At 33.7% G+C, this 21307-nt stretch overlaps 2 protein-coding genes across 3 annotated transcripts in view; both read left to right on the forward strand.

Moving 5' to 3' along the window:
- The window catches only part of LOC148309556 (BTB/POZ domain-containing protein 6-B-like), a 41335-nt gene extending 22814 nt beyond the window's left edge, over nt 1-18521 (forward strand). The window contains exons 1-4 of one of the 2 annotated variants that reach the window (XM_088259920.1): nt 4881-5071; nt 14095-14194; nt 15328-15711; nt 16243-18283. In XM_088259920.1, coding sequence (XP_088116046.1) covers nt 15392-15711; nt 16243-17164 — 1242 coding nt within the window. In that variant the 5' untranslated portion in view covers nt 4881-5071; nt 14095-14194; nt 15328-15391 and the 3' untranslated portion in view covers nt 17165-18283. Of the gene's footprint in view, nt 1-4880; nt 5072-14094; nt 14195-15327; nt 15712-16242 lie in introns of those variants that run through there. The other variant, XM_088259919.1, reaches the window with a different exon arrangement.
- Nucleotides 18522-19456: 935 nt separating this feature from the next.
- On the forward strand, nt 19457-20330 carry LOC148309557 (uncharacterized). Its single transcript, XM_088259936.1, has one exon. The coding sequence runs from the start codon at nt 19624-19626 to the stop codon at nt 20257-20259; it is 636 nt and encodes a 211-aa protein (XP_088116062.1). The 5' UTR covers nt 19457-19623; the 3' UTR covers nt 20260-20330.
- The last annotated feature ends 977 nt before the right edge of the window (nt 20331-21307 follow it).

Genomic DNA, 21307 nt, shown 5'->3' on the forward strand with positions numbered 1-21307 from the left:
ACAGGCCATGCCTAAAGAGCCGTAATACATATATTATATTATAATAAATGTAAATATGAAATAATTATGTATCTATGAATGTATCTCTATGTATTTATGAAGTAAATAAAATAAATAAAAAATAAATAAAATAAATTATACGTAGAGCCTATGACGGTCGTCAGCCCCGTAAATGCCCAGACTTCCATATTTTTCTTCATCTTTGATGAGATGTCAAAAAATGATATGAAAATAACTCCCGCTATTGGAGATAATCCAGATTTTGTGAACAAGTATTTGGACACACTCAAAATGTTGAGTGTGTTAAATGAAATATTCCTTCTGAGTGATAATACCCTATTCAATCGTCATCATCAGGGCCCAAAGTGAAGGTATACTCGCTAGTATAAAGTGTTAAACTTTGTTCAAAATCGAGCACGTATCATCCGTATTATTACTTTACATAAATCAATTATTACCAACAAACGATTGGCCTTCACATCGAATCGCATTTATAAGCTGTTCCAAATACTCGGAGTATTCACATCTGTAGTTTATGAAGATATCGTAGTCGTACAGGAGAATGTGACCAACTAACAAAACGTAAAATGTTCAGGAGGGCCATTTAAGTCACTTTTGCTTGGCAAGAAAATAAACATCAATGCAGTTAGTCATTTTTACCAAGTTAATATATTATACATACTTCTAAGTTTAAAATCTTTTGGGATTTTTTCAGGGCAATATTAAGCTAGTAAGATATCAAAATAGTCAATGATCACTTCTTTGTAAAAAATCCACTTGGTCACTTGGTAGAGGTGGATTTTAGGGAAATGAAGTTAGTATCACACGACTCATCAGTTGTAATTGCGTTGTTTTAAATGCTGAAAATAGCTTAATATCTTCGACTAGCTGCACTGTTACATTCGAAGACATTTTGGAAATTCTGTTTTGCACTGTTTTGAAGAGCCTCAAACGTCATTTGAAACAAGTCGATATATTGTACTTCCAAGTTTAAAATACTTTGGGATTTTTTTAAGCTAGTTAGATATCAAACAGTCCATGATCACGTTTTTGTAAAAAATGCACTTGGTCACTTTCTCTTGTATGACTACGATATACTGCTGATGTGGAGGTCCTCACCAAAAAGATACATTTCCAATATTGCACAAAAAATCATTTACATAAATGCAAATCTGCACAGTATTCTGTCGAAATTTTAATTAAAGTTGCGGCAAAACGTGACCAATCCTGTGTTAAACCAATATGAAATCATTAAATCGCACCAAAACGTAACAATTTTACAAGCTAGAATTCCTGATTACTTAAAATCGTTTATAATGGAAATGTACCGTTTCGGTAAGGACCTAAACAGATGTGAATAATGGATAACACTGTTACTTTTTCGATTATCCCAGTGGTCGGCAAATTTATTAGCCTAAGAGCCAAATACGAACAACAAATACAAACACAAACATAAATATTTCTGTTTTTCTTTTTATTTACAAAAATACTTACGCACTGTCATGAAGTTGATCAATCATCAAGGTATCAAGGTGTACCGAAAATTTAAGTAGTGTGTTTGTCAATCATGTGTACAATGGTGAATGTTGCACGTGTGTATAGTGATCACTTAACCAGTCTATGATAGGTTATCAGCCCTGTGAATACCCAGATTTCCATATTCTTCTCCATCTATGTTGATATAAAAACGCTTTTTATTGTTTTTTTTTTTTTTTAAGAGAAATATTTGTGTTTTTATTATTCACACAAATATTTCAATTTCATACTATTTCTGTGAGCCTAAGCAGCTTGTTATTAGAAATAGGTATCAAATTGTGGTAGAGTGGGTTCGAACCGAGAAATTTTGACTTCTGACTGAGTCCGCGACACTAACCACGGGACCACAACCCGACACGTTAAGACTGTTAGGACAGAGTTAGGATAGAGTTAGGACAGAGTTAGGACAGAGTTAGGACAGAGTTGGGACAGAGTTGGGACAGAGTTGAGACAGAGTTAGGACAGAGTTGGGACAGAGTTGGGACAGAGTTGAGACAGAGTTAGGACAGAGTTAGGATAGAGTTAGGACAGAGACAAGTTGGGACAGACACTGCTTTTCTGCCTGTGTGGAAGGCACGCCCTGCAGTTCACGTATCATCTCCAATTGTAATTCGTTACGACAATGTTCAGATAGCCCGTGTGTGTGTGTAGTGGTACGTGCAAGTCCATTGTCCGCGAGAAATCATGCGATACCATTTCTCCTATCCCCGACGCATACATCACTCGATGACCTTATCGCGTGCACGGAAGGAGGATGAAGTAGGTACTGAATGCTACTCTTGATACGATTTTACGATATACATATCACCCACTCCTTTCAAGAACGTCATAAATCAAAAATCGTCAATTTTGAGTTGGGCATGTTTTCGGAATGCCCAGAAAATGTATTATATCCCAGCAAAAGAGGCATATTTTAAAGTTAATATTTACCCGCTACAGGGCAGAAAATGTTGTTTTTGCATTTTGATGAAAAGGTATTGTTTAATTATTTTTTTTAAATATAATTAATATTTTTCAAATGGAGAAAAAACCTTCAGGTTTTACCTAAAAAGATCTGTTGCACAGTAAAAAGTTCAATAAGTGGCTTCATATTTATTTTGAATACATTGTATTATATTTTTCAACTTTAAAAACGTTCTCCTGAAAAATCAAGTTTTTTGATTTATGACGTTCTTGAAAGGAGTGAGCGATATCACCCACTCCTTTCAAGAACGTCATAAATCAAAAATCGTCAATTTTCAGTTGTGCATGTTTTCGGAATGCCCAGAAAATTTACTATAGCCCAGCAAAAGCGGTATATTTTTAACTTAATACTTACCCGCTACAGGGCAGAAAGTGTTGTTTTTACATTTTGAAGAAAATTTATTGTTTAATTTTTTTTAAAAATAAACTCAATATTTTTCAAATGGAGAAATAACCTGAATGTTTTTTCTCCATTTGAAAAATATTTAGTATATTTAAAAAAATTATTAAACAATCCCTTTTCTTCAAAATGCAAATACAACACTTTCTGCCCTGTAGCGAGTAAATATTAAGTTAAAAATATATTGCTTTTGCTGGGATATAATACATTTTCTGGGCATTCCGAAAACATTGCACAACTGAAAATCGACGATTTTTAAAATATTTCGTTGCTGAAAGGAGTGAGTGAAATGTGTAATAGCAATTATAGCATTTATTTACTGCGCTGGCCGCAGAATAATAACGTGTGATGTGACACGACGCCGGATGAATGTTTTGACTTCTGACCTGACTAATTCGTTCACTCGTTCACTCATTCCCTCATTCTCCATACCAATCGTTTACTGTGTTACTTTACACCATAGTTTCCCAAAGTGGCCTGTACGGACCTTTGCCGATAGCAGGGAAGACCGATAGGTCAACATACATGAAGAAGAATATGGAAGTCTGGGCATTTAAGCCTATGACGGCCTTAATCATATCTATGACGATCGTAAACCAGCCTATGACGGTCGTAAGCCCCGTAAATGCCCAGACTTCTATATTCTTCTTTATCTATGTTGAGATATCAAAAAAATAATGTAAAAAATAACTCCTAATTGGAGATAATCCAGATTTGTGAAAAAGTATTTGGACACGCTCAAAATGTTGTAAATAAATTAACCGGTCAAATTAGAAGCTAAAATAATAAAATAAAAAGGATGTTTTCTAGCGTTTCTCATGTATGTGATTATAATGCAGGATTCGGACCTCACATACTAATGAAAGAGTTTCTGCTCAATAAAAAATATTTTTTTGCAAATGGCGTCAACCGTCAATCATATTTGAAATTGGTGAACTTGATGACAGCTGCAGTATAGAAACAAATTGATAAAACGGGCACAAATGTGTATCAAACACTGGCGGCAGCCACTTGACGGATATCATCTTTTCCACTAACAGGAAAAATTGTAAAGGTCCAAATAAAGATTTCCATCACTCAAAATCTTTATTTATTCATTAAGTAAAAACTTATTCACAAACATAATTTGATGAAATGTTTCTTCACCCTTAATTTGTTCGTATACTGCAGCTGTCTAGTTCATAAACGTCGAATATGATTGACGCACGACGCCATTAGCAAAAATTATAACATCTTCCGATAGGGTGATTGATTTTGCGCCATCCTGATTGATAGCAGAGAAGACCTACTACATATCGCTCACTCCTTTCAAGAACGTCATAAATCAAAAAACTTGATTTTTGAGGAGAACGTTTTTAAAGATTTAAAATATAACACAATCTACAAAAATAAATATCAAGCCACTTATTAAACTTTTTACTGTGCAACACATCTTTTTAGGTAAAACCAGAAGATTTTTCTCCATTTGAAAAATATTTAGTATTTTTTAAAAAATAATTAAACACTACCTTTTTATTCAAAATGCAAAAACAACATTTTCTGCCCTATAGCGGGTAAATATTTAGTAAAAAATATGCCTCTTTTGGTGGGATATAGCACATTTTCTGGGCATTCCGAAAACATGCACAACTGAAAATTGATGATTTTTGATTTATGACGTTCTTGAAAGGAGTGAGCGATATATTCTACTAACTCGTGGAAAATGCTTGTTTTTTTCTCTTGAAGAATGTGAAATATCTCATATATAGATAATTACTTAAAATTAAATTAAATTAAAATTGGTATCTAAGAATCCTATTTCATAACCATTCGTCATTTGAAATGACTCATTTTCAGTTTAATATAATGATAATAATAATTTATATTATTAAGGTGTTACTCACTTTATCTGCTTTAAAACTAATAATAACTAAAAATGCCTTCATCGATCGATAAGACCAAGTGGTCTGCCTATAAATATGCAATATAACGACGCAATGACATTCACTTTTACGTGATATCCAAACAGAACCCGAGTTCAACAAAGAGACGAGGCCTTGCCCTTAATAAAAATACAATTTACTAATTCTTATTTGATCTTCATAAACGGAATTATTATTAGTGCGGTCTGGACGAGGTACATTTCATCGAATTAGAGGTCACACTGTTGTCAATACAACTACTCACATGCAGGTATGTACATGTATTGTATAATACCCCGCCCAAGGGTGAGATCTCAAACGTATAAATTCAAAAGGCGACCGGCTGCGAGAGGAGCTAGATCTGTGGTCTATGCACATTTTTTAAAAATATCTATTGCTGTTTTATTTATTTTTATTTATTTGAGAACTTTTTAAGGGTTAGATCTCAAACGTATAAATTCAAAAGGCGACCGGATGCGCGAGGAGCTAGATGTGTGGTATATGCACTTTTTTATATTTATTGCAATTTGACTTATTTTTATTTATTTGAGAACTTTATAAAATAGTTACACCAATCAATTCATCCACATAATTGAGTTACACAAAATGAGTACCTACTTGTATTATACTATTTCAAATTCAAAATATACATTTATAAATTGAAATTGAAATTTTAGAATATATGTGTGTTTATATATATATTTTTTTAATTACTCCTTACCTTTGAATGACTCTTTTTTCAAATCGATATGATTATTTTGAAGAAAAACTTATTTTTAATTGAAAAACTTATTTGTTTTGACAAAAACGTTATTTTTAAAATATTCAAAATATGTATAATACAATCTTAAAAAAAAGCGAGCGCGAACAGACATGTCTGTCCACCGGAGAGACCACATGTCGCTCACTTCTTTCAAGAACGTCATAAATCAAAAATCGTAAATTTTCAGTTGTGCATGTTTTTGGAATGCCCAGAAAATGTACTATATCCCAAAAAAAGTGGCATATTTTTAACTTAATATTTACCCGCTACAGGGCAGAAAGTGTTGTTTTTGCATTGTGAAGAAATGGTATTGTTAAATAATTTTTTTAAATATACTTAATATTTTTTAAATTAAGAAAAAACCTTCAGGTTTTACCTAAAAAGATCTGTTGCACAGTAAAAAGTTCAATAAGTGGCTAGATATTTATTTTTAATACATTGTATTATATTTTTAAACTTTAAAAACGTTCTCCTGAAAAATCAAGTTTTTTGATTTATGACGTTCTTGAAAGGAGTGAGCGATGTCGCCTCTCCGGTGGAATGAATTCTGAGTTTTTGCGAATATCCTCTTAAGAAAAATATTCAATTACGTCAAATGTTACCTGGGTTTTAAGAAAATTGTTGCGATTTATCGTATTTTGGGCCTTAACGCAAGTGATACGCAGTAATAAAATCCAGCGCTAAACGAAGCAGCGTTGAACGAGGTCGCCATAGCAGGTGAATTCTTATATCTGAGCACGTTTTGTTGCTTGCGATTACCAAAGCAGCAAAATAGTGCGAAATTCCGGGAAACTTATAAGGAAGGTAAACAAATCAAATTTATATGAAAGTTTTATTTATACTAGCGACATGAGACATCTATAATACAATCTATCAGAATAATAAAAATAAACTAGCAAATAACAGTCGGTGGTCGCTGGATGTTATCTTCTAGTACCCAACCGCAGAATACGATAAAATACTTACATACATATAAAATAAGTCCAAAATCACGTCAATAATAATTATAACCTTAAATGTGTCATTTGTCCGCCTTCGTGGTGTAATGGTCAGTACGCTCGGCTACCGTTATGGAGGTCCCGGTTCGATTCCCAGGGGGGTCAAATAAATACAAGTGATTTTTTTTTCTAATATTTATTCAATAATACCCAGGACCTGAAGAGGAGGGCTTAGTAATATTAGTATATAATCACTCATCGAGATTTTTACGTCTACGGGTTTCGAGAGGTACCCGTCTCTTCGTCAGGACAATCACTATAACAGCATGCAAACGATACTAGCACTATTCACATACTTACAACTACACAAAATGTTGATCACATGCGTTTTGTATACTGTTGTGGTGATTATCCTGACGAAGAGAAAACCGGTAGACACGAAAATCTCGGTGAGTGGTTATATACTAATATTACTTCATTTTTTTAAATATAAAAGTAAAAAATACTACCCACAAAGTAAATGCTTTAAATATTGAGGCCCAGTATTCGTTAAGTGGCAATTTAATTTTCTCTAAATCCAGGTAACATTTTCCGTTTTTTTTTCTTAAAACACCGTTTTTGCATTGCAAAAAATAAGTTTTTCTTCGCAATAATCTCATGGTTTTAAAAAAACCTTATTAATAGATAAGGAGTTAAAAATATATAAAAATATTTTTTCTATATACATATATGTATTCTAAAAAAACTAAAAAAAATCGAGCCTGAACAGACTTGTGACCTCTCCGGTGGTCTCCGGAGACTTCTGTGCTTGTGAATATCCCCTTAAAGAATAATAGAATAACTAATAAACACCAGTTTGTACTTTTGTATTATGATAATGGTATGATATATTGTACAATTACACATATTAGCTCGCTCAGTTCACTTAACGTATTACTTAAAAAATCAAGGTTTTTATCCTAAACCCAATAAAAACATCGTTATTATCAGAACACTGCGATAATAACTGTATTCGTATGCGCATAATAATGCTTCAATCGCTTCCTTCCGAATCTTTTCAAGGATTCGCTAATTAATGCACATCCAATGATTAATATAGGCTACACGTTCTACATATTTCCGCAAAACTCACATTTATACTCAATTATACATAATGTATTACGGCACGGTAGGTACCTGGGCCGGTATTACAGTCAAAAGATTACGCGCTGTCCGCGTAGCGTCCATAACTTCAATTGCAATCGATTCAAAATAGTTTTATTTACCAATTTTCTCAACTTTTTGGCAGCATTGATTGGCAAGCGGCAATTTCAAAATGCATATACCGTTAAAACCAAAAGTTCAAAAATTGTTTTTAACGATATTTAAGCGAGTTTGGCTGAGGCTAAATATTTCTGAAATATTTCGAATGTTATCAACAACTGGTAGCTACGTTATTTCCATCACCAAATTTAATCCAAATTCATACACCGGACATTCTCTTGGGATTTTTTTTATTATTTCTAATATAAAGATCGGATTATTATCATTGTACATTGTTATGACCTCCGTTATAAGTCATAAGGTTCAATAAACTTCTTATTAATCATACTCGATTATTTATTTATTATACGTACCTTTTAAATAAGGGCGTGCGAGAATCGCTGATATGAGTAATATTACGAGTATTTATTCCGACGATGTTTATAGTTAAGTACGCAGTTAAGATAACCGCGGAGATAACCCTTTAGGACAGGAAATAAATTGTTATCTTCCTCTAGCAAGGATTCTCTATCTTTCGGATTTTCAATCGATCACACGCGCGACTTGTAATAGATAACGATATTTTTTAAAGCACCTATTCAAATAACTTTCTATTAATTAAAAATTATCACGAAATAGGTATATCTATAAAAATCAATGTATATGTATCTATTGGTATGTAAGGAGATAACGATTCTTAATGAGTACGTATATATATATATATATATATATATATATATATATATATATATATATATATATATATATATATATATATATATATATATATATATATATATATATATATATATATATATATATATATACATACATATATATTATACAAGTTAATAAATTGATTCATTATCCGTATCAATGAATGGATTCATATATCGTAGAAATTAATAATAAGAAGTTAAATTCATTAAAAAAAGTATGAATTAATTAAGATAAATTTTGTTTTTCTTTTGTGTGTATATAGATAATACAAAAAGAAAATAAAGTGTGTACTACATGTCATGTATATTGATTACATGTAGGTTGATTTAAAGGATTTACGACATTTTGAGTGTGTCCAAATACTTGTTCACAAATATGGATTATCTCAAATTAGGAGTTATTTTTTACACTATTTTTTTTATCATCCCACCTATGCACAGTGCGTTATTATGGCAATCTAGGGGTACTTTATTATTACGCTTAAAATATACCGGTTTTAGTAGGTTTTTGGATACTATCACTTATAAAATACATGATTGAGTGAACATTTTGTATTTATCTTATAGTATTTCTAGGAAGATATGATAAAATGGGTATTAAAACAACTTTCATGCTTTATGAAAAGAGGTCACAGTTAAATGTGTTTGTATTACACTTAAATGTTTTGGCAGATATTAATATTATTTAAATATTTGTTGTAGATGCATATATGCATAAAACGTCATCACCAATGTTTGTAAAAGAAAGGTATATATTCGTATATGAGGCCAGGAATTATTTGAAAATGGAGAATATTCAAGTTATGTTTTATTCAGAATCACTATTATTTAAATATTCTTCTGATTCATTAAACTCATATTTTAAGTTCTGTTTGAATAGATAAACATGATCACATGGCATCGGATACTTTACCGTCTATCATACAAAATTCATCGTTAGCTTCACGTGCATTTTTATTTCATTCACAAGTATTTTTGTTGGATAAAGTGTCGTAATTTCATCCAAATTTTTTTCTTTCATCAACTTCTGTAGTCATTGTGTTCACCGTTTCTTTAATAAAAACCAATTAAATGGGGTGCCAATATCTAGTCGACAATAGTGCACGATTTTGCCAAATATATTTTTTGTTGTGTTTAACAGTTCCACTATAAGTATACATATTTGTATTGACATCATAGTAATAATAAACAATTTTTTGTCTGTATGATGGTCTTCTGAAAATTTTGTCGGTACCTATTTTGTCGGCACCATGACAGACCCACTTTAGAATTTTATTTTAACTAATGTTTTTCGAGTAACAAAGAGTTTCAAGCACTTCTTCTTGAACCTCGGATAATCGCGCCCCAGTATGATCGTTAAGTGACTAAAGCGGAATTTCAGCTGAAATTTCGTTGATGGTGATTGCTGGAGAATTTCACAGATTCTTTCGCTTAGTAAGGTGGATATTGTTTCCTATTTATATCTATCATTTGTTGCCTTATGATATCATACTGATGGGTTTTTAGATTATTTTATAGGTAGTGCTTAATCCGCAGATAATTCGGCTTATTTTTTATTGAAATATTTTTTTATTGTTAGGAAGGCAGAAGATAACTCTCTGATGAAGGCGGCAGAATCTCTTTTTTCAGTTTTTCTCAGTTTGATTACTGTGGCCAAGGACAACTCTTGTTGGGTTGTTAATTTAACATGATTTTGTATTTTTCGTTTTTTGACCTTCGATGCACACGATTCAAAAACCTTTCAAGGCCTACAAGGCTTACAAATTGAGCTACTTTTCAAAGTACTTGATAGAACTTGAGTAAAAATATTAGAAAACATAAGATTTCCTTGAATAATCTATAAAGAATTTGAACTCAAGAATTGTTTTCGAGATCTACCCGATTTATTCCACTTTTGCCCAATTTTTTGACAAACACTTCTGATTTTTGTTTTAAAACTAGTCAAAATCTTAAATAACACTGAAAGCATATTAAATTGCTCCAAAATATATGCAATTATGGCTTCAACTCTCACGCGTTTCGAATCTACGACCCATATGTCAAAAATAGCCTGACGAGAAATTTACGTAGTCATTCTGAAATTGAGAAAAAAATGTATGGGTATGGCAAGTTAAGCAAAAAGTTATTATATATGCTAATAAGAATATAAGTTAAGCTTTTATAAAAATACTGTCATAGTACGGTATTTTAGGGTATGGCATACTAAAAGCCTAGTTATAATTGGAATAAACCAATTATAATTTATATTTACGAGCTATAAGTTCAACAAGACTTTGCAGGCTAATGAAATAATATTTACTCAAATAAAAACACGTACAGTATACCTTGATAAATTAATACTATAAAAATATAAACAAATATTACACATACATAACACAAATTTATAATATGATGACTCAAGCGACTGATGCGCATTCGTTTAAAACCGCTCACCCCCAACGGCGCGCTGAAGCTCGGGTTTCCGATACGATTATGTATTTTTCGGAATGACTTAATTTAAAAATAATTGAACAGTTTTGTAAAATGGTTTGTTTTCTATTGGAATAAAATATTTTTTTCAAAATATAAGCCATCGAAAAAAATAATAAAGTTCCGCTAGATTGCCAATATAACGCACCGTGCTATGGTGAGAGAGTTAGAGTTCACTAGAGTTCACTAGAGACATCTATGGATATCTGTAGTGAACTCTCGCATACATACTGTGTTTCGAGTTTGATCAATAGTTTGGGTAGAATCGGTGAATGTTACATGTGTGTGAAGTGATCACTTTAACCAGCCTATGACGGTCGTAAGCCCTATAAATGCCCAGGCTTCCATATTCTTCTTTATCTATGTTGAGATGTCAAAAATGATTTAAAGGATAATTAAAGGGTTTCATATAAATAATTAAGTAACATAATAATTAATATTTACTGATGTTAACTTGTCCACCTCCATAGTGTAATGGTCAGCACGCTCGGCTACCATTCTGTAGGTCCCGGGTTCGATTCCCAGGGGGGGGTCAAATAAATATAAGTGATTTTTTCACCCTAATATTTAATCAATATCACCCTGGAATGGTACCTGAAGCGGAGGGCTGATCACCTTTCCTTCATGTGTTAACGATCGAGATAACACTGCGTTTATATGCAGTGCCCTATGCACCATTGGGGTGCGGATAAGGGTTTGAAGAATGAAGAAGATGTTAACTTAGTGTAGAATAGTTATTCATAAATGAATAATGGAAGTGGGTAGATCTGAAATAGATCGCATCATTCGGCCATGGCGTATTTGATCGCATGTCATAACGCAGACGCTGTGGCGTAGTTGGGTAGACGCTCGACTGCGAAACTGTCGTCGCGGGTTCGATTCCCGCCAATTGCAAAATAAATTCAAAAAAGGTTATTTTCAAGTGGTCTGGGTGTTTATGATGTGTTTTTCACATATACCATCCCTATCCTTACTCTTCTACCTGCAGACAAAATAGTAGAGATTTTTGGGTTATCCCTTTTTAAAAAAACTTTTAATAGTTTTATAAATAAGTATTTTGTTTTATTAAATAAGTAATATGAGTGAGAGCACATCATTATTGTAAATTAAAATTTTTAATTATGTGTATGATGGATTTGAGTTTTTTTTTATAGCTGAAGCTTCCTCTTTTGTGGAATTCATTTATGTTTCCTGTTCATCCGAGTAATTTTGCAGATAACGCCAGCTTATATGCAAAAAATAATTTGTTAATCTTATTTAATATTAACTTTTAACATTTAAAATACGTTATTAAACATTAAAGGCTTTTAACATTTAAAATACGTTTTAACTGGTAGCAGCGTATCTGAATGTATACCTAGAAATGAACTTACCCAACGGTATCTCATAGGTAATTACATTATATTATCTTGTATAAATATTTATCCCATTAATAAAAGCAATATCCCGTTCTTAAGTAAACAAATTCGTAGGCATATGCAGCGCTTATCCACTACTATAAAAATCCACTTTTAAAGGTAAATAAATATGATTAGGTTCGAGGTAAGCTCGAGTAATTAGTAGTTCGTAGCAAGATACCTGCTATGAAAAACTATTCGAAATGAGGCAATATTTATTCGTAAATGTTTAGTCTTATAGCTAGTAAAGACTTTAGATACATATTGGATTAAAACGGTAATACTAAGAAAATATATGTTGCGAATGTGAGCGGAAAAACAGAACGAGGACGGCCGAAAAAGACTTGGCACGATCAGATCAATCAGAACCTAAAATCTGGTGGTGTCAAAAGTATGCTTAATCGGAGGGCATGTATGACTAGATGTATGGATGTGAAGGATGCGATGAGTGTATGTCAGGACAGAAGATTGTGGCTTTCCATCCTTTCTGCCTACCCCTGTGGGGAAACGGCGTGATGGTAGTAGTAGTAGAAGTAGTAGTAGTAGTAGTAGTAGTAGTAGTAGTAGTACAATCTTGTTAAAAACCTTAAGGCCCAAAATTCGATAAATCGCAACTTAGTTTTTTTTAAACCCAGATAACATTTGACTTAATTAAATATTCTGCTTAAAATACCGTTTTTGTATTTAATAATTAAGTTTTCCTAAGAAATAAATATTTAGTTTTGATAAGAAATGAATTCTATATATTTGAAAATAATTCTATATAATCCAATATATCGTAGTCATACAGGAGAAAGTGACCAAGTGCATTTTTTACGAAAACATGATCATTGACTATTTGATATCTTACTAGCATAATATTGCCCAGAAAAAAATCCCAAAGGATTTTAAACATGGAAGAATAATATATTAGAAGTATAAAAAATGACTAACTGCAGTGATGTTTATTTTATTGCCAAGTAACAGTGACTTAAATGGCCCTCCTGAACATTTTACATTTTGTCAGTTGGTCACTTTCTCCTGTACGACTACGATATATTTTAATTAATTACGCAAATCTTCACCCACGTATCCTACGTAATACGTAATCCTAATCAAAAGCGTACGTTTTTTATTAATAACCGTATCTTTGTATACCACGCTTAAAATCAATGTAAACGCAGCCCGCTGCGTTATGTTTAACAAAATCGACAGCGACTTCTTCTTCTGACCCTTATCCGCACCCAATGGTGCATAAGGCACTGCATCGTATCGACGTAGTGTAAACTTGATCGTTAATTGCATGAAAGCACCTTGCTTTCATGCAATTAACGACAGATTCCTTTACCTCAGGTTGTGGTCCTGTGGTTAGTGTCGCGGACTCTTGAGTCAGAGTTGGGTTCGAACTCACTCTACCACAATTTGATACCTTTTTTTAACAATGAGCCTTTTTGGATCACAGAAACAGTATGAAAATGAAGTATTTTTGTAAATAATAATAACACAAATATTGCTCATATTATTTTTGACATCTCAACATAGATGAAGAAGAATATGGAAGTCATAGGGAGGCTTAAGTGTTCATTTCACACACGTGTAACATTCACCAATTCTACCCATGATTGACAACCACAGTACTCAAATTGTTGGAAGTTCCATATATACATGATCCAATTTCGAAAAATTGTGCTTGAATCACTAGAACTTCACTAGAGACATCTATTGTGAGACGAAAGAAGCTTTGTAAACAAATACATCTCTCTTTAAAAAAATCTGTTTTGTTTTAGTCGATTCTACAGTCGACCAGTGGCCGCCTTAGTCGAACTGGAGCCACCAGTACCTTGGACTTCTCCGCCGTAACATTATTAAACCACGGATCGGACAGAGGTAACTTATGTTATTGTAATAAATTGAAAATTAGGTGACCAGTACAAAAAAAAAAATACGAAATGCTCGCGATGGAAGAGAGAGTGTTTTTTTTTAAATTCTTTTTGACATAATTTCAAATCCAAAAAAATATGAATAAAATAAAAATATAAATACAAAAAAAGATCCCACAAAGGCATGGCCTGTGTGTGGGTATACAATTTAATTTAGTCATAGTAAAGGGTATAAGGGTATAGGTATTATAAGTAGAACAAGAATAATAATGTTAATATAAAATGCAAAAAATACTGGACTATCAGAAATCAATTTTTTTTTTTTATATAAAATTAAAAACTTAAAAACATAAAAAAGATGAAAAACTAAAAAGTAAAAAGTTAGCAAGCATGTGCTACAAGAAAAATGAGCTTAAATCTATTGATTAATTATAGATTTAATGAGGGGCACTATGCACCACTCAGGTTCTTGTTTAAAAATGGGATTTTTTTCTCAGAATTTAGTTTGTTTTTAATATATCGCTCATTTCTTTCAACAACGTCAAATATCAAAAATCTTCAATTTTCAGTTGTGCATGTTTTCGGAATGCCCAGAAAATGTACTATATTCCAGCAAAAGCGGCATATTTTTAACTTAATATTTACCCGCCACAGGGCAGAAAGTGTTGTTTTGCATTTTGAAGAAAAGGTATTGTTTAATTATTTTTTTAAATATGCTAAATATTTTTCAAAGGGAGAAAAAACATTCCGGTTTTAGCTAAAAAGATCTGTTGCACAGTAAAAGTTCAATAAGTGACTTCATATTTATTATTTCGAGAAATAAAAATACTTTGTGTTCTGATCCACTCACATTTTTATTAACCAACTAGTTTCGGCAACAACCTGTTGCCCTCTTCAGGGTTACATTTATTACTAATAAACCACGCCTCTAATTGTCGTAGGTCGGGATAGTAGGTAAAATCCATCAAAATGCGACACAATCCGAAAAGATTACAAGAATTCCAAGAGTCGCAGTATTTAAAGACATAAACCAATTCTGTAGGGGGTGCCTAATACATATGGCCAGGGCTGTATGTATATAGACAAGATGATATGGCGTTAAGGTGCAAATTATCATATTTATTCATTATCTTATTTCAGGTGACATTTTTCGGGAGCGGGTGGAGCGCCCCCTCGTCGACACCTCCCTGAGCCGGCGTCCGCCATGACGGTGGTGATCAACCCCCCTTGCCGCGAGGAGCTCGCCCAAGCGAGCCCGCACGAGAGCGGGGGGCGCGCCCAAACGAGCCCTCGCGGCTCGGAGCGCGCCCACGCGAGCCTGTACAACAGCGAGCGGCAGCGGGACGTGACGTTCGAGGCCGGGCTGGGCGGCGACACGTGGCGCTTCCCGGGCCACCGCGCCGTGCTGGCCGCCTCCAGCGCAGTCTTCCGCGCCATGCTCGTCGGCCCGCTGTCCGAGCCCGACGCCGGCGAGCTCATCCTCGTCAAGGACGTCGACAAGCGGGCGTTCGAACAGCTCCTGAGGTACATCATAAACTTCTTCTTCTTCTTCTTCTTCTAACCCTTATCCGCACCCTGATGGTGCATAGGGCACTGCATCATATAGAAGCAGTGTTATCTTGATCGTTAAATACACGAAGGAAAGATGATCAGCCTTCCGCTTGAGGTACCAGTCCAGGGTCATATTAAATAAATATTAGATCATAAACTACGCATTCCCAATTCGGCACATAACCTTACCTATCGAGATTTTTATTGATATCTCAAAAATAGGCAAAAAATTATAGTAGTTCTAAAATAAATCGTTTTAACGCACATTCATCTGAGAGATCGCATTTCGACTGCATTCCGTCTACTTTTATCCTTCTTTTGCCAACTTCCATACATTAGGGTTGGTACTGCCAGTTTAGCTTTTGATGTTTAGATAATAGATTAGAACAGATAGATTTTTTTCCTGTGATATATTTGGAGTGATCTCCTCTATGATTTTGTTAAATGATTTTTGAATAGAATTATATTTGCTGAATCTATAACATGAATCTTTATTTTTTTAAGGTATCTCTATGGTGAAACAGTGAAGCTGCCATCAGTGGCCACCGCCAGAGCGACTCTGGAAGCAGCGCACAAATACATCTGTCCCGGTCTCGTGAAGGAATGCGTCATCTACCTCGACCTTCACCTCTCCCCCTTCACCGTGCTGGAGGTCTTCCAGGACCTGCGCTTCTTCTGCAGCCGGGTCCCCGCGCCCGGGACGGCTCCCTCCGCCCCCCCGATACTAGAGAACACCGGAGCGGAAGCCGCCATGACCGAGATGTGCGACTCCCTATTCCACAACTGCCTCCTCTTCATAGACGAAAACGCCGACGACGTCCTCCGACAAGAAGCCACGGAAGAACTCAGTTTCGAAGACATTTCTATTATAGCCCCCAGAGACACGCTCAAAGTCAACTGCGAAATGGAGCTTTTCAACGCCCTCAACAGATGGTGTATAAGCGAATGCAAACGATGTAAAAAAGAATTGACCTCGTCAAATAGAAGGCAAGTTCTCGGCCAGCTGAGCTATTCAGTACGTTATCTCTTGATGACTGAAAAGGAATTTATAAATGGCCCCACAGCCAGTGAGCTCTTGGATCTAGCGGAGTGCGATATGATTTTGAGAAGGCTCAAAGGAGACAACACGGTAAAATTTTCAGCGGAGCAAGAGGATATGTTGACAAAATTTGCCTCACCCCGGGTGACGAGTTTGCACGTCCAACCGGTGCACCTCAGTGACAGATCGGTTCCTAGAATATCTCCCTGCGCTGACAATTCTATCAACCACACCATTGACATTAAAAAATCTAAAAAGGAGAAAAAGAAAGAAGCGAAGAAACTGAAAAAGAAATTGAAAGAAGAAAAAGAACTGGAGGATAAAGGCTGCAGCTGTTCTTGTTTTGGACAAGGCCTACTCAGAGTATTTGTTTGTATTTTTGACTGAAATAACTGTGACATTATATTCTCATAATGTTTTACTTATAACTAACTGATATTTTACATACAGTAAAAGCTCATTATTTCGAATTTACCCATAATTTAAGTATGGACCATTTTTTAATTATGGACAATCCTGTTTTTTTAATTGATAGAAATTTCAGATTTTTACACACTCGTAACTTTGGGAACATTGCCGCGAATCAGTTTATATAAGAAAAATTAGTGAATAGAAAAATTATAAATATTTTTCGCACTTTGGTCCCTTCGTTTCGAAATGATGAGCTTCATCTGTAAAAATCATTTTTTATCTTTTAATTATATGTAAATATTTTTCTTTTCTGCATTTACGAAATTTATATACAAAATTATTTTATCTACAAAACTAAAGTGCGTTGTGAATGGTGCATGATAATTTCAAAAAATAGTTGAATCAAATTCTCGATAGCAAAATAAAAACATTTAAGCTTTATTGCTTTTCAATTAAATTGAATTAAAATTATAATCATAGTCAAATACATATTATCATTATGCTTTCGTAGAAAACATTTTGTCTCCAGGACTTTAAATATCCTTTTTTAACGAATTATCAAAATTACAAGTTTTGTCGAAAACTTCTTAGTGTTAATTTTATAACCAAATATAGTAGTCATAACTTTTATTCATTTAGAAAATTTTAAACATAAATAAATGTTCTTCTTGTTGTATAGTTATTTCAACAACACAATTGTTGCTTGTTGATTTCTTTTAATGACTTATTTTGTATGTTCTAATCGTTGTTCGTAACTTGGATGTTGTTTTATATTTGATATTTTTTAAAACCTTTGCCAATTTTGTATAGTAAGCACAATATTTGTCATAGATTTATATTTTCTTCAAAAATAACTCATAATTCAGAACATGATTTTGTTATCAAATAATTAATTTAAATATTACCTACATACTTTTTTTTAAATATTGAGATTTTAATGATATAAACTTTGATAACTTTTTAAAAAGATATATGTCAATTTATGATTTACGAGTAATTGTAAGTAAAAGAAATTTGTCCTTTATTATTAAATAATACAACTAGTCGCATTTTATATTAAGTTGGTCAAACCAAAAGAATTTACATTATATAAAATTTCAAAATGAAAATAATAGTTTAAAAAAATGCATTTTTGGAATGCCTGTAATCTTTCTTTTAGAAGTTATTATTATTGTGATAAATGTATATTGCCATAAACTGTTACCAGAAAGAAATTTTAAAATATTACAGTTCTAAGGGTTTCTCAAAAACATTAGATGTGCTTTTTAGATGAAACAAAAAGAATACTGTGAAATACTTGTTTTAAAGTAATAAATTATATACATATATTTCATGAAGTGATTTTTATTTTTGAAACTTTCAAATATTATTATTTACCCTTTCTGGTTCCCAAAAAAATATTTAAAAAATCTGGGTAGACATTTAAACATTCTAAAAGGCAAAAATCCATTTGTCCTCTGCTCCACATACTGTTATGATACGAGTGAAAAAATGTGAGCTTGCAAATGCAAGCTTAAAATAAACTGATTAAAACTAATGATGAAAAAATGTTGAATGCCATTTACTTGGGACCTACGAGGTATAAATTAACGCCACTCTTACTTCTAATTCACGACTGGATCAGGATAAGAGGAGTGGAGGAGTTGCTCCGGACGGCGCAGGACCGCATAGCCTTTGCCATAGTGATCGTCAACATTAGAGGGACCTGACAAGGCGCGTGAAGAAGACATCTAAGAATTTAAAGTGCAGAAACTTGCTTTTATGTAATTGGTGATTGATTTGGCACCGCACCACTCTGATACAGTGCTGGAAGCACCATAGAAGTAAGGATAAAGATAAATGAAAAAAGAGGGTAGTATATTATTTTATTCATTAATAAATTTATATTTCATCTGCAGGAGTATGTTACAGCGTTATTGTGTATTTATAAAACTTTAATATACCTGCATACAGGATGTGAATACCTCCTATCTGACTTATATTATACATTGGTTTTTAGTTTTGCGGGCAATGCTAAATTAACTTTAAAGTGAGAGCCAAAGCACACATTTATTTTCTGAATTCGGGATGTTTTTAGTTTGGAATAAAACGAATGTGTTCGAGGTACATATTTATTGTGTGGGTTTTATATGGTTTCGTGCATTTCGTGCATCCTGATTCGAAATCAAATTCGGAAAACGTAGGTACCTGTGTTTTGGGCCCAAAACAATTATTTAAGCCGAGTGCCTAAGCACATCTATATACTGTATCTATGGATTGTGTCAAAGTTATGTCAAATGTCAAACCGTGTTGTCTTAAACGGAAAGACAGTCTAATATATAGAAAATATACTAAATAGTTTGTGGGATAAACTTTTACATAATCAAAACATGAAATAACATTTGAGATATTGTTTTACATAATTTAAACGTAAGTAAAGCAACATAAAAATCAAAATGACAACCTTCGAAGATAGACAGAGGCATTTGTTCAATCAACTAAGTGAGGCGGAAAAACAAGCTAATTTTGTTACAAGATCTACCAGTGATATTAATAACTTCGATGACAGAAGGAATATCAGGCGTCAAGTACGCCAAACCAGGGCAGAGATGAGGCAATTTAGAGGTAAAGAGAGCATTTTCAAGCGCCCAGAAGCGCCTCTCGCTCAGTGTGTAGCATCTAGGGGCGTCCCAGGATTTAGAAAAAATCCCGAGAAGTGGGTCTGCTACAACCTCGAAAATGTTCCTAATGTATCAGACAGAAGCAACTCTGAAGCTGCGGCCTTATGCTTGAACGAATTAGAAGCTCAGAAAGAACCACCCCCCCAAGAAGACGATGCATCTTTATTAGATTCTAAAGTGACTTTCAAGCAGCCACTCTTTATAACAAAACCAAAAGGCAGTTCATCGGGTGAACCAAAAAATGTTGTTTATAAAAATAGTATTGTTATATATCCGGAACATGTTGTAGGACAACGAGAAAAAGAAATACGAATAAAACCAATCAAATCAAAAGGAGATAAAACTGTGCAAGCGTCTCAGCTGCGACTTGATCATTTGCATGCAGATGAAGAAAATGACAGTGATGATTAATTCAATTTTTATAGCACATCTGACATGCTTATTATTAGATCTAATATAATAAAACTTCTCCCGATCTTCAATGTTTTTTTTTCCTAACTAATAATAATAGCTCCCAACTTGCGCTCGAGTATATTGTTTTCAGCATGTAGGGCTAACTATGAGTACACTGTGGCTGAACATGCCAATTTTGGACATAATAATTCGAGCACACACTGCCACTCTGTGTCCTTGTCACTTCTGTTGTGCCGGTAGCCGCGTGCAGAGACCTTGTGAACCCCATTCACGGAGCTTCTCCATCCATCTCCGTTTCTAGCCCGCGACTCCCAGTCACCATCAATCCCTGCCAACTTCAACGTGGCGTTCAGTTGATCCTTATACTAACTTTGATGTTATTAGCTGCTAGTATTCTGATTTTCTTTACTAAATTTTCTGTATTTTGTAAAATCTGCATTATGGACTGGAACCTTTAGATTCAGCCAGAGTGGTGTAGTTGGCTACCCACGTCTACACGTTCGACTGCGAAACTGGCGGCACGGATTTGATTCCTACAAAGTGGAAAATCAAACTCGAGAAAGATTTTTTTCAATTGGTCTGGGTATTTGTAATGTGTTTTTCATGTTTACCTTCCCTATCCTTACTACCTGCAGACAAGCCTCTATTAGAAGCTTTGCGGGTTATCCCTTTTTTTTTAAATATTGACTTTTTTATTTATGAAAGATCACTTTTACAAAATTTTTATTTGAAAATCAACTCGGAGATGAATTATGACATTGGCAAAAATCAAGCTTTACCTAAGACCAATGGTGTTGAGAGTAAATCATAAGTAGAGATGGGTAGTTAAGGCTTATTCCTTTACTATAGATGTTTAGAGTGTAGAATCTAGACCATTGAAATTAAAGGGCAGGATCTGGTCTCCCAGACCAGACCTAATTGATCTCCCACTGACCTGTTATCCCCGGTTATCCCATATAGCGTTCCATGGCGGAGGAATTAGAAAAATCTAAATACCCACATTGTTTCATCGTTGTATCACATTGATTTGTCGCCACTTTGGAGC

This window comes from Brachycentrus maculatus, unplaced genomic scaffold (assembly GCF_059751285.1).
Source record: "Brachycentrus maculatus isolate JH-2025_06_01 unplaced genomic scaffold, ASM5975128v1 h1tg000121l, whole genome shotgun sequence".
In the NCBI taxonomy this organism is placed as follows: Eukaryota; Metazoa; Arthropoda; class Insecta; order Trichoptera; family Brachycentridae; genus Brachycentrus; species Brachycentrus maculatus.

What these genes read in the sequence shown, in the direction of transcription:
- LOC148309557 (XM_088259936.1), top strand. Translation starts at nt 19,624, where the DNA reads ATGACAACCTTCGAAGATAGACAGAGGCATTTGTTCAATCAACTAAGT.